Below are 14,333 nucleotides of genomic sequence, written 5' to 3' on the forward strand. Positions count from 1 at the left end.
AAACAAACCAGAAAATCTCTTCAATCAGAAGAAATGGATTTTTGATCTGGCACTAATTTATTGCCTAAGTCAAGGAACAGTGAACACTTTGGATGATATATTAAGAATTTCTTGAAAGATGCAGAAATATTCTTTGACCATTTAGTGTGTCACTGATCAGTAAAAATTAAGGATGTGATATTAAATTCTACATTGAATGTTTTTATATTGAAAGTGAAGGGGACTAACATTTAATGAAAGTTGTAGCAGACAGAACCTATCAAATGCCAATTCTTCCTTTTTTGTAAAAGAACCCAGGGCAGTGTGCCCAGCTGAAAAACTAGGTTTTCCAGTCTACTTTGCAGTTAGGTATCGCTGTGTGACTAATTTCTGGTCGGAGATGTAAGTGACAGTTACTTCTGGACAGGCTCCCAGAAGGGAGGGTTGAATTATTCCCCTCCACTGTGCCCAGCAGCCATCTTGACTATGTGACTTTCATCTTGACTTAAGAGATTGAAAATAGGAGGTGTCTGGGCTCCTAAAGACTTCTGGATCTGTCATACCAGCCTTGGACTTCCTACCCCTGGGCTTCTTTTCTGTAGGAGAATAAACCCTTGCGTGTTTAATCCACTGGAGTTGGATCTCTTTTGCCAGCAGCCAAATTAAACTACTAACTTATACACATGCCCTTGTAGTGTCAGTTGCTTTTTAAATGGTATCTATCTCTAAGTTGTCTCAACTGCCCTTTGAGTCATATATTACTGATTTAGAGCATTTGAGGACCTGGCTAAGGTCATAAGAATATTTAGGAGAGTTAGGATTTGAGCTTAACTCAGGTCTGTATGCATTCAAGTGCTAAAGTTTCCAATACACTTGTGATCTGACCTGAAGGCTTGCTCCAGGGGCTGAGCTTAGAAGATCTGGTGTCTCTCTCCAGATTTCCATTTTGGATCTCCATCGTCATAGCATTTCTTGGCAGTGCTAAGAGGAAACCTGGGAAGAGCTTTGTCCGGTATAATCAGAGCTTGAAGGTAGACTCCACATCCTTTGGGATCCATGTATTGGGAACATGAGAATCAAAAGAAAAACTCTCAAAAGGAAGAGGAAATTGAGGACAACACTTCATGCATCAGCATCCTTTCTTGAGCTCTACAATAACCCTGAAGATTCTATAGTATATTTTGCTAAGTGAGGTGTTATTGCTTCTATACGCCCTTTCTCCTCACTTCCAAGAAAGTTGTATTGCCTGGAAGACTGATCTGTAAAAAAGCATGTAGGATAAGAGGGATGGTGATTAAAAAGATGACTTAGAGAATGGCTTTCTAAAGCCATGACTCTACTAAAAGGATAATGGTCACTTACCCCTTCTTCCCACACCACGCTTGTTTCCCAGTGGTTTCCTAGGGCAAGTCCTCAGCAGTGCTTATTGCAAGACCTCTAGCTGGCCTCCCTCTGCTGGTCTCTGGCCCACTCCAGGCAGTTGTATGCACCTGCACTGGAGTCCCCTTTTCCAACATAAATGGGAATCTGTTGTTCCCCTTCCTTACAAATTTCTGATAAATCCCATTACCTTCAGGGTGGCGGCCAAATTCTTTGACCTGTCATTGTGTCCCTTAATTCTCCAGTTTCATCTCCTATAGCCTCATCTCCACACGCTAATGCTCACCTCCCCGTAGGTCACACTGAGCTTCCCATTCTGCAACATTCTCTTTTACACATGGCCAACTTCAGGCTAACCAGTTCTGACAATATACAATTAGAACCAGGCTATTTTTGAATTTAACTTACATTGCTCATTTATAATGCCTGAGTCCCACTTCCCAAAGGTCTTACATTTGCTATAAAGGTGCCAGTGTTACCTTTATTTTTCTCTTTGCTCCTATTCTCTCAAGTGATTTTAACAGCAGGCTGTGGCTTCTCAGAGTGTGAGCTTATTTCCCTTGACATTAGGTAATATTTGCAATTTAAGGGTGTCACTGACCAACCTTGAGGCACTGCCTCCTATTCATTTTCCCCCAGCTGAGTTGGCAGTATTGCTTTTTTGTTATTCTCTAAAGAATTTGTTTTCTCAGTTTATAGACAGCATACATTTTCTTCTTCATTCAGCATCTCAGCTTCATTATTTATTACCCCCTTGCAAAAAAAAAAATTGTTCATGAACTCTTTAATCCTAGTAATGAAGCAACTAAAGACTGTTCTAAATTTAGCCTATCTGTTGGACTGAGAGGAGGCGTCATTTTGAGGGCATTCGAGTGCCCTATTGTCACCACCTGCCCTCTAATTGAGCAGAGTCTAGTCTTCTTTTTGGATGTGGTAGCTCTCTGGGGTTATTTAAAATGGTTATTGAAGGAGAATGCGCCCAGAGCACTCATCTCTTCTCACTGCTTCTCTAATGCTCCTCTATACAGATAATTCCTAAATCTGTCTTTCTGACATTGATAGCAAGTTCAGATGCCTATCTCAGAGTTTATTGGGCATTTCCACCAAGATATCCTACTGGGATGTAAAATTTAATATCTAAAAATAAACTCTCAACATCCCATAAAACAAACAACCTATCCTCCAGAGGGATGTAGATCTATTAATGGTGCCATCTTGGTCAAAATCGTCAAGGTAATTTCATCAGTCTCCTTCCTGCTCAAAAATTACTTACGGGAAATTAAACTCATAAACTTGATGTTCAAAGCATTCTACAGATCGACCCTGATGCCCTTCCAGCTTCCTGCTTCAATATTTCCCCCCACCAGTCCTTCACTGTGGTCAGGCATGTATTCACTGCTACAGAGAATATTTTTTCACTGTATTTGTTTAAGCAATACTCCTGCAGGAATGTCCTCCTTTCTCTAGTCATAGAGTTGCAATGAGGTCACTGAAAGCTTGGCGCCTTTGGTCCACAGAATTGTCCTGACTCCCTGAACGATTCCTTTAGACTTTGAGTATGTCCACTCCTTTGGTACGTATTAAATATATTATAGAAGATTCGATATGACTCGTAAAAGTTAGCACAGCGCAAAATTAATGATGAAAACTAAAACTGTTTATAAAGAGCAGGAAGAGGTGTTAACAGATAATCTGAGGTGAAATGTTTGCTCTACTGGGTCACAAACGTGGCTGACTTTCCAAGCAGCTGAGCCAAACCACGAGGTGCATTGGGTCACATCATCCTCGTTTTATGGTTTAATTTTTAGAAAAGGGAAGCATATGAGAAAGCTCCGCAGAAAGCAACATTTTTCTGGAACGAAAACTCACAATTGATTTACAGTGTGCATCTTTTTTCATAGGTAAATCTAGTTCACAGTGAAAAGGGGACAAAGGTACTTCTTGCATGAAATCTTCCAGTATCAACCCTTTATAAAGAATACAGTGTGAAATGAAGAGCTGAGATAGTGTGATTCTGGACCTGTACTTTCTATTGATCTAACAATACCAAGATAGAGCTTGGTAAATCTAAAAGAAATAGGTGGTGTGCTTGTCCATTCGATTCTGTCCTATTGGATATAAGAGCTTTTGGATGACAATCAATTTCTCTGACAAGTGCTTATTCTACATGCAGTTTATGTTACTGATAAAAGTGAGAACCACATGCTTAGAGACCAGATGCACAGAAGGCAAAGTTGTCATTCTGTTGTGAAAATTGAAAAACCAGAGTTGTGTTCCACCCAGACCATCCAGCCTACTTCTTCTCAGATGACCAGAAATGGAGCCAATTTCCTCCTTTCAAAATACCCCCCAGCACTAAAAATCATGAGATTGTACCTATAAAACCATTACTACAATGTTACCTATAAGTGAGTCTAAGAAAAAAGACTGGAAATGGAGATTGAAAAAATTAAAATTTTTATTGAATTAAATTTTATTAAAAAGATAGAATTATGGGGTCAATAATTTCTGGTTTTAAAATTTGCTTGCTGGTTAATACTTAACAACAAATAAAAATACGAAAAGAGCATTCTATCTTCTCCAGCTAATTTAGTTGTTTGAGACCCAGAGTCAGCTTTAACGTCTTCAGCAAAAATGCTTCCAACAAAAATGCTTGACACTCATTTCTCTTCTCCAGTGGAAAGACTGACCCAAGGGAAACAGGGAGTGACCAAGTTTGTCCTCTTTCCCTCTAGTCCTCTAAACAACACCCTTTCCTGAGTTAAGGCCCTAATATTCTTGCAGGATCTGATGCTGGTTCCCTGGAGGATCCTTTCTCTCTCTTCTCTCTATCCCAGGGCTGAAGGGGGCTTATACAGTGTTTCTGGCTTCTTCTGATGTTACTTAATCATCAATAACAATATTTAATTCCCTAACACCATTATCTGGTGTCATAGAATTAATTTCTATGCTTGCTTTTTTATTTCTACCTCCGGAGATGTTACTATGTTGGACAGGACATGACAGGACAGAAAAAACCGAAGCGAAATAGTGTGTCTTATAATTGTTTGTAAACCTGGTGAATGTCCATTACTGAGAAACTGACATAAAGTGATTCTGGGACTACGCTTTCTGGTGACCTGACAATTCTAAGATAGGTCTAGGAGAACACAAAAGGTTGGGCAGTTAATGATTTTGCTCATAGGACCCCTAGTCTTAGTTTCTCGTAGGTCTTAGCTCCACATTATTGGGAGGGGATCTCGTAGACCTCACAGTTCTCTCCCCATCTCTGGCCATTCTGACTCTCTCTGTTACTGAGCTAGGCCAGTCATTCCCTTGTCCAATGGTTTCCTGTGCCTGGAATATTCTACTCCGGGTACCCATGTGTCTGGTTTTCTTTCACCTTCCAAGTGTCAGTTATAACGGCACCTCAGAGACACTTTCTATAGACATCTAATATAAAGTACCTTTTACTTTTGTACGCCCTATCCAATTATTCCATTTTATTTTTGCCATATATAAGAACATGCATTTATTGCTTGCTTCCTGACTGTCTATCTCCAAAACCGGATTAGAATAGGCTATTTTCTGTCTTGTTCACTGCTGATTTCTAGCTCTTGTAACACTCCCTGCAGATGGAATGTGCTTAATAAATATTTGTTGAATGATTGAGTTCTCTGTGAATATAAGAGGCTCACCTAAATGTAGGCAGCTCTCTGATCAGGGGAAGTCTTGGACTGGGCAGACAATGTAAGAGTTGCATTTTCATCTTATTGGAGAAGATTCACAAACATTATAATGCTAGTACTGTAGACAAGGAGATAGAGAATAAAGTTGTAACTGGAGTGGAGTGCAGGGGATCCTGAACAGTGCCTTGTGAGCACATGAAAGATGCAGAACAGTAGAAAGATAATTTTATTTAGAATGTAAAATAACTTACAGAATACAAGGTAGAATACCAACCAATCTGGGCCAATGGAGATCTTTTGAAAATTTTCTAAAAAAAAAAAAAAGATGAATAAAAAAGGGAATGTAAACACCTCTATGCACTGGTGGGGATGAATCTCCAAATCACATTGTAAAATGGAAAAGTATGAAAATTTTCTCTTAATCTTGCCCGACTTTTTTTCTTTTTAACATATTTATTGGAGTGTAATTGCTTTACAATGGTGTGTTTGTTTCTGCTGTATAACAAACTGAATCAGCTATACATATACATATATCCCCATATCCCCTCCCTCTTGTGTCTCCCTCCCTGCCTCCATATCCCACCCGTCTAGGTGGACACAAACCACCGAGCTGATCTCCCCGTGCTATGCGACTGCTTCCCACTAGCTATCTATTTTACATTTGGTAGTGTATATATGTCCATGCCTCTCTCTCACTTCGTCTCAGCTTACCCTTCCCCTGCCCCGTGTCCTCAAGTCCATTCTCTACGTCTGTGTCTTTATTTCTGTCCTGCCCCTAAGTTCTTCAGAAACTTTTTTTTTTTTTTTAGATTCCATATATATGTCTTAGCATATGATATTCGTTTTTCTCTCTCTGACTTACTTCACTCTGTATGACAGACTCTAGGTCCATCCACCTCACTACAAATAACTCAATTTTGTTTCTTTTTATGGCTGAGTAATATTCCATTGTATATATGTGCCACATCTTCTTTATCCATTCATCTGTCGATGGACACTTAGGTTGCTTCCATGTCCTGGCTATTGTAAATAGAGCTGCAATGAACATTTTGGTACATGACTCTTTTTGAATTAGGTTTTCTCAGGGTATATGCCCAGTAGTGGAATTGCTGGTCGTATGGTAGTTCTATTTTTAGTTTTTTAAGGAACCTCCATACTGTTCTCCATAGTGGCTGTATCAATTTATATTCCCACCAGCAGTGCAAAGAGTTCTCTTTTCTCCACACCCTCTCCAGCATTTATTGTTTCTAGATTTTTTGATGATGGCCATTCTGACCGGTGTGAGATGATATCTCATTGTAGTTTTGATTTGCATTTCTCTAATGATTAGTGATGTTGAGCATCCTTTCATGTGTTTGTTGGCAATCTGTATATCTTCTTTGGAGAAATGTCTATTTAGGTCTTCTGCCCATTTTTGGATTGGGTTGTTTGTTTATTTGATATTGAGCTGCTTGTATATTTTAGAGATTAATCCTTTGTCAGTTGCTTCATTTGCAAATATTTTCTCCCATTCTGAGGGTTGTCTTTTGGTCTTGTTTATGGCTTCCTTTGCTGTGGAAAAGCTTTTAAGTTTCATTAGGTCCCATTTGTTTATTTTTGTTTTTATTTCCATTTCTCTAGGAGGTGGGTCAAAAAGGATCTTGCTGTGATTAATGTCATAGAGTGTTCTGCCTATGTTTTCCTCTAAGAGTTTGATAGTGTCTGGCCTTACATTTAGGTCTTTAATCCATTTTGAGTTTAATTTTGGGTATGGTGTTAGGGAGTGTTCTAATTTCATAGTTTTACATGTAGCTGTCCCGTTTTCCCAGCACCACTTATTGACGAGGCTGTCTTTTCTCCACTGTATATTCCTGCCTCCTTTATCAAAGATAAGGTGACCATATGTGCGTGGGTTTATCTCTGGGCTTTCTATCCTGTTCCATTGATCTATATTTCTGTTTTTGTGCCAGTACCATACTGTCTTGATTACTGTAGCTTTGTAGTATAGACTCACCTCCATTTTTGAAAGATGTTTTTGCTAGGTATAGAATGTTTGACAGTTTTGGGGTTTTTTTCAGTTTTTTAAAGATGTGGTTCCATTGTCTTCTGAATTCTATTCTTTTTGATAAAAGCCCTAATTGTTGTTCTTGTTCCCTTTATGGGATGAGTCTTTTTAAACTCTGGTTGCTTTAAAGGTTTTTCTTTCATCTTTTGTTTTTAGAAGTTTCCTTTGAGGTTACCAGGTGTGGTTTTATTTGTTTTTAATCCTGCTTGGGTTTCACTGAGCTTCCTGGATCTGTGGGTTGAGATCAACTTTAGAAAAATTTTGGTCCTTATTTCTTTAACTATATTTTCTGCCCAGTGCTTTCTCTTCTTTCCTTCCGGGACTGCAATGACATGTGTCTTAGGCTGCTTTATGCTATTCCACAGATAATTCATGTTCTGTTTATTTTTTAAAAATATGTTCTTTTTCTGCACTTCTGTTTGGATGACTTCTATTGAGCTGCATTCAAATTCATCAATTATTTTCTCTGTTATGGCCAATCTTCTTTTAGAGCGATCCACTGAATATTTTATTTCAGATATTATATTTTTTAGTTCTAATATTTTCATTTGATTCTTTTCTTTCTCAAATTTTCTACAAATTCTATATAGCTTCTAAAATTCTGTGTCTTCTCATCTCTCCTACTAATCTTTTCCTGTAGAGTCCTTAAATATTTTTAGTGATTTCAAAGTCTCTTTCTTCTAATTCCAACATCTGGACCATCTCCTGGCCTGTTTTTATTAACTAATTTTTTTTCTTGACTATGAGTCACATTTTTCTATTTTTCCCACATGTAGTGAGATTGAATTGCATACATACTTGCTACAGTAATAATAAATTATAGACAGTGGGGAATTCTGTTATCTTCCTCTGAAGAGTGTGTAATTTTGTTCTAACAGGTAGTTGTACTGCAGGAAGGTCACCTTGAGCCTGGGAAATCTTGGTTCTAGTCTTTCTCAGAGTAGGTTTGTTTTAGTGTTGTCATTATTCCTAAGGCAAATCTCTCAGCCTGGGGATAAGGTCTTTATTTTTCTTTCAGGGTCTTTTTAATAGCTTAGTTGGAGCACAGTTTACATACCATAACATTCACCCATTGTGAGTATATAATTCAATGATTTTTGGTAAATTTATAGAGTTGTGCAACTATAATCACAATACAGTGTTTTTAAATTGTAAAATACAGATAAAATAAAATTACCATAACTATTTTTAAATGTATAGTTCATTGGCATTAAGTAATTCACACTGTTGGGCAACTATTACTGCAGCCATCTCCAGAACTCCTTTGTATTTTGCTAAACTGAAACTCTATGCCTGTTAAACAATAACTACCCATTCCCTGTTCTTTCCAGCCACGAAAACCACCATTCTACTTTCTGTCTCTGTGAATTTGACTACACTAGGTACCTATATAAGTTGAATCATATAGTATTTGTCCTTTTGTGACTGGCTTGTTTCACTTAATATACTAATGGCTTCAAGTTTCATCTATGTTGTAGCATGTGTCAGACTTTCCTTTTTTTTGAGGCTAAATAATATTGCATTGTGTATATATACCCCATTTTGTTTATCCACAGCTCAGTTTTAGAACATTTCCATCACTCCAAAAACTCCCTTATGCCTGCTTGCAGTTAATCCCCACTCTCTCCCCCAGCCCTAGGCAACCACTGATCTGCTTTCTGTGTTTATAAACTTACCTTCTCTAACCATTCATATAAATAGAATCATAAAATATGTGGCTTTTGCATCTAGGTTCTTTCACTTTAGAAATTGAGAAGAAATCTTTGTCCTTAGGGCATGGCCATTCTGGAGTTTTAATTGACGCCAAAGACATTTACCAAATCCTTCTAATTTGATGGGTCTTGAACTTCAAACTCTGTATCCCCTGTGGTGAGTGGCCACTGAAATCTATGCACAGGTCTTTCAGCTTTCCAGCTATCACTTCCCTCCTGAGTCCTTAGAATCTTACCCTGCACAAGTACAGTTCAAAAGTTAACAGAGAACTTGGGAGTAGTTAATGCACAGATTTGGGGGCTCCCACTATTGTGACTCCCTTCTGAGATTTCTTAGAATTTCTAGCTACTATGGTAGTCCACAAATACTCAGGCTAGTAATATTAAGGCTCTCTACTGGAGCTTATCTTCCATGCCCAGGATCAGAGTGTGCCCACCAGAAAAAAAAGAATAACGTGGGTCTTACTTTAGTTGCCTCTTTTAAGCGTTGAATGCCTTCCCAATTCTGCCTCCTTTGGGTCACTTTCCAGTGACTTTAAATGTTTGCTCTTTACATTTTGTCTAGAATATGTAATATATATATATATATGTGTGTGTGTGTGTGTGTGTGTGTGTGTGAATATATATATATATATATATATATATATATATATATATATATATATATATAACGTAGTTGGTAGGAGGGTTAGTCTGAAAGAAGATACTACCATTACCAGAGTCAAGACTTCATAATAACATTATATGAGTGTGAAAGATAAGCATTAAGAAAGAGGTTCAGAATCAATAATTAAGATACCATCACTTCAGAATTTGTGATAATTCAGACAGAACTTTAGCTGTAATTTCTTTAAGGAAATGAATATTATCAATAGGATCGTAAGAATAGTTCTTCAACTACCTAAGGAGAAAATCCTATATCTTTCTGGTCATTTTAATTTTGTACTTTGTTTTAAAAACATCAAATTCTTCGTAATATATACTTCTAAACATGTAACTACCATGGTGATAGTTGCTGGATAAATAGTGAGAACAGTTAACATTGCTTGAGCACTTATTATGTGCCAGGTACTATAATAAAAGCTTTATAGTATGAGCTCTTTTAATATTAACAAAAGAGAAAGTGGATCAAATTAGTAGCAGCTTCAGGAATTTGAACCCAGGGACCTACCTGTAGAGCCTGCTCATTTCACTATCAGGAACACCTCACTGGGATGAGCACTTGAGGACTAAGGATGCCATGTGAAAGGGGAAGTTGTGCACTCTGCCTGCGAATTAGTCCAAACCTGCAACGGGCTGGTCATATCCACCCTTGATGCTTCTGGAGAAGCAAGGCCTCTTCTGAGGAGGATTTGGGTGAATGTGGTGTCACAGATTCCACTCATCCCTAAGCTGGAGGGGAAAGTTCACTTTTTTTCCTGCAGTGAGTTGTACAGTTTGTCAAAACATCAGCCAGGACTGGGTGACCTTAAATCCTATGAGGAAACTAATGGCTCAGTTTCTATGGAGCTCATTTATGGGCAGACTAACGGGTCCACTGGTGTTCTCTGTATGTGGAGAGAGGATGCTGGAGCTCTCATTAAGCCTCAAAACTTAGATGTTCCAGGTTTCTGCTGCCTCCTCTTTGGCCTCCCAGGATGGACAAATTTTCACATGTGTCATCCAGTTCATGCTTCGCCGCCCGAGTGGCGGCTGCAGGCAGCTTTTCTAATTATCTCCTGCTGAAGACAGCCAACTGACCGCGGACGGTTGTCAGTTAGGCAGGACTTGGTCCCCTAATGGGAAGGCACAGCTAACTGCTGCCCTGATTATCAAGTTGAAGCGTTTTTATTATACCCTAAACAGCCATCTAATTTCATTGTGACAGAAGAGGGAAGAAAATGAATAGAATATCTTGATGGGTCAAAATAATTCCAACATACCGACCCATGAATTTGTTCACAAAATAAGCAAACATTTCCTTACTGGAAACAGATATACCAGTATATTAACAGAGGTTACTTCTTGGTGGTTAGTCTATAGATGGTTTTTATTTTCTTATCTGTGTTTTCCTGTACTTTCTGTATTCTAAAACATAATATATATTACTTTTGGACTCAGATTTTTAAAAAAGGAGAGATAGGGTAGCCTGGCCTTTAGGGTCCTACTTTCAACATGGAACTGAGGCTCAGAGCCCTGCTTCAGAAAGCCATAAACCATCCCTAAAGCCTAAGACCTTAAAAAAATTCAAACAGACCCAGAATTGTAATTTTCCTCTGAAAACTGTCCAACTGCTCAGGTTCTTATAAATATATAAATATAAACAAAATATTTATTTAAAATATTTTAATTAATTAATTTAAAATATTTATATACATATAAATAAATATATAAATATTAAAAAAAACGAACAGGATATATGATTTTCCGTTTAAATCCAACATGTGGTAGACATCTAATAAACATCTGACGAATACATGCAAGAAAGAATGAGTGAAGGCATGAATATATTCGGCCAGGAGTTTTTCAATTGCAAGTTTCTGAAAACTGAATATAAATAGGGCAGTATTGATTATTGTACCTGGAAGGTTGAGGGTTAAACTGGACTCAGGTATATTTTCCCTTTGCTTAGCTGCCCATGAATTGGCTTCAGAGTCTCTCTGGCTCCTTTACAGGTATGTCACATGAATGTGACCCTAGACAGCTTTGTAGTTACATCCTTAGAGCTTTTAATTCAAAGTAAAAGAAGAACTTGGCTTCAGCTCCCATTTGGGAATTCCAGGTAAGCCTTCAACTGGATCACTATGAATCATAGCCCACCCTTGTAGCCAGAATGAGTGGGCATTGTGACTGACAGCCCCTCCAAACCCTGCAGAGCTGGGGAGAATCGCTCAGGTGAAGGGAGTGGGAGGTGCAGATGCCAGGAGAAGTAAGAAGGGAGGCAAACAGAGCAGAAAAATTCCACATATCATCTAGAGAGAAGCATTATTAATCATGAAAATGACAACATTGATAATAACTGAGATTTGTTATGCAGGTACAGTCTGAGCCCTTTACACACATTATCTCAGAGCTGTTCCACAACCCTACAGGTACTAAGGATCAGAGCCATTAAGTGACTGAGCCAAGGGCAAAGAAAATGATGGACAATGAAGATGTTAGCACTTAATTGGGTCTAATAGAAAGAGGGCAAATGCACTGAGATGCTTTAAACTTAGACATGCCCGCTGATAACATGCTTGACCTATTTTTTTTTCAAAAAAAGGAAAGAAGGCCAACCGTGAACAAAATTTAGGGCTATATTGCTGACATACATTTTAATTTACAAATTTATGCCTTCATTGGACTCTGGCAACCAGACATTTAACTTTTCATGTTACTTGATTCATTTCAAGTTAAGGTGATTCATTAATCATGTAACTGAGCAACTTAGTTTTTATGGCTTTTAAAAATATAAGTAAACTCATTTTTATTCAAGCAAATCCAGAAATTAAAAAAAGTCACTTAACCAGGTATGTGTTTTCATTTGGGATTCGGGAAACATTGACAATGTATGACTTAACATTAAAAAAAAATGTTTGTATAAGGCCAGTCATGGGAAGGTCATGTACTCAGTGGTTAAGAGGATGGGGTCTGGGCCAGATCTGGTTTGGAGTCCAGGCTCTTGATGCTGCCTTTTTAGCTGTGTGCAACTGAACAGTGTGTTCAGTGCCTTGCTCTCCTCATGTGTGGAATGGAGATAAGAATAGATCCTCTCTTAGAAGGTTGCTATGTGGATTACAATGCATCCATTCAATCTATCAAAGGGGTTAGAGCAATGCCAGCTTAATAAATGGTAGCCCTTAATTTTATTAGAGCTCTCTTTACATTTGTGTAGGGGCTTTTTTTTCTATTTCTGCATAAGACTTGTTTTGTTTCTGTTTTTGTTTTTATCACAGATCTACATCAAAGAGGAAATAGCGTTGCTGTCCCCATTAGAGAGGCTGTGTTCAATCCCTCGATCTGCAGCCGCTGGGGGATATTGGGGAAATCATTTCACGGGTCTGGGTTGCTGAAGCATTAAGTGTCTATACCAATAACAACTAATTGACTCTTTTGTATTACACAGTGTTGAACTCTCCAATTGAGACTGATGTTCAGAGAGAAGATGAAAAGATGCCTGATGGCAGGGACTTTGCAAGTCTCAGGAGTTAGAGAAAAGAGGGCTGAGTCTTCAGACCAGGGCATTTACAGCATCAAAGAAACGAGGTGGCAATTGGGTAACTGCTGTTAAATCAAGGACCCCAAATACCAAAGTAAAATAAAATGAAGTAAAAGGCATTCTTCAAAACCTACAACAAATTTCAAAGCTGGCAGATTGAAGTTAAACTTTGCATATTTAAAGTTGATCGCATGAGAATACTGATGTCTAAATAATGAAAATGTATTATTTAATTGCATTTGTCTTTGCTTTTCAGTTACTTATTAAGAAGCTAAAGGTCGATACTTTCTTAGCTTTGTCTTCCTAGGTTAGATGAAAGTCCACTGAGATAAGAGACTCAGAAGAAGAAATGAACAAAAGTAATGCACCAATCCATATTTATTCCCGTATGCAGGTCGTCGATTTTGAATAATGTACAGCGTGTGCACACAGTTTACTACATCAAGAGGTGCCTGGAAATCAGAGAGAATGATGATCAAGTTGAAAACACTCTCATCAGAGAGCTAATATCTTGTTCCAACATATATTTAGGTACTGAGCTAATTCTTCTTCTGATCTTAGGTTTAATGGGTTGATTTTCTTGTGATCCAAAAACTTAAAGGTAGAAATACGATCATTCTAAATTTATTGCCTACTTTTATCATCCTATGAACTTGTGCTTTATTGATTTTTAAGAAAAGAATCAAGTACTGACCATCCATGGACGAAAAAGCCAGGAAAAAGATGAATTTGCATTTTGAAAAAGAAAAATATCTAAATCGTCTTTTGCTTTGAAAGTTTTCCCCTTGAGATGAATAAACATGCTTTATAAATATTTTTCTTTTACATCTTTATTGCAGTATAATTGCTTTACAATGGTGTGTTAGTTTCTGCTTTATAACAAAGTGAATCAGTTAGACATATACATATGTTCCCATATCTCTTCCCTCTTGCGTCTCCCTCCCTCCCACCCTCCCTACCCCTCCAGGCGGTCACAAAGCACCGAGCTGATCTCTCTGTGCTATGTGGCTGCTTCCCACTAGCTATCTACCTTACGTTTCGTAGTGTATATATGTCCATGCCTCTCTCTCGCTTTGTCACAACTTACCCTTCCCCCTCCCCATATCCTCAAGTCCATTCTCTAGTAGGTCTGTGTCTTTATTCCTGCCTTACGTCTAGGTTCTTCATGACATTTTTTTCCCTTAAATTCCATATATATGTGTTAGCATACGGTATTTGTCTTTCTCTTTCTGACTTCACTCTGTATGACAGACTCTAGGTCTATCCACCTCATTACAAATAGCTCAATTTCGTTTCTTTTTATGGCTGAGTAACATTCCATTGTATATATGTGCCACATCTTCTTTATCCATTCACCCAATGATGGACAC

The 14,333-nt window shown here is 38.0% G+C and overlaps 2 protein-coding genes across 2 annotated transcripts in view; one reads left to right on the forward strand and one right to left on the reverse strand.

Annotated features, from left to right (window-relative positions):
- The window catches only part of SMLR1 (small leucine rich protein 1), a 42,362-nt gene extending 41,425 nt beyond the window's left edge, over window positions 1-937 (reverse strand). Inside the window, 1 exon segment of the mRNA XM_067702890.1 lies at window positions 865-937. Coding sequence (XP_067558991.1) covers window positions 865-937 — 73 coding nt within the window.
- Window positions 1-13,777, forward strand: part of EPB41L2 (erythrocyte membrane protein band 4.1 like 2) — a 273,144-nt gene extending 259,367 nt beyond the window's left edge. The window contains exon 24 of the mRNA XM_067702098.1: window positions 12,871-13,777. The gene's annotated coding sequence lies outside the window, so the exon portion shown is untranslated. The remainder of the gene's footprint in view (window positions 1-12,870) is intronic.
- The last annotated feature ends 556 nt before the right edge of the window (window positions 13,778-14,333 follow it).

The sequence above is a fragment of the Pseudorca crassidens genome, chromosome 13 (assembly GCF_039906515.1).
Source record: "Pseudorca crassidens isolate mPseCra1 chromosome 13, mPseCra1.hap1, whole genome shotgun sequence".
NCBI lineage: Eukaryota > Metazoa > Chordata > Mammalia > Artiodactyla > Delphinidae > Pseudorca > Pseudorca crassidens.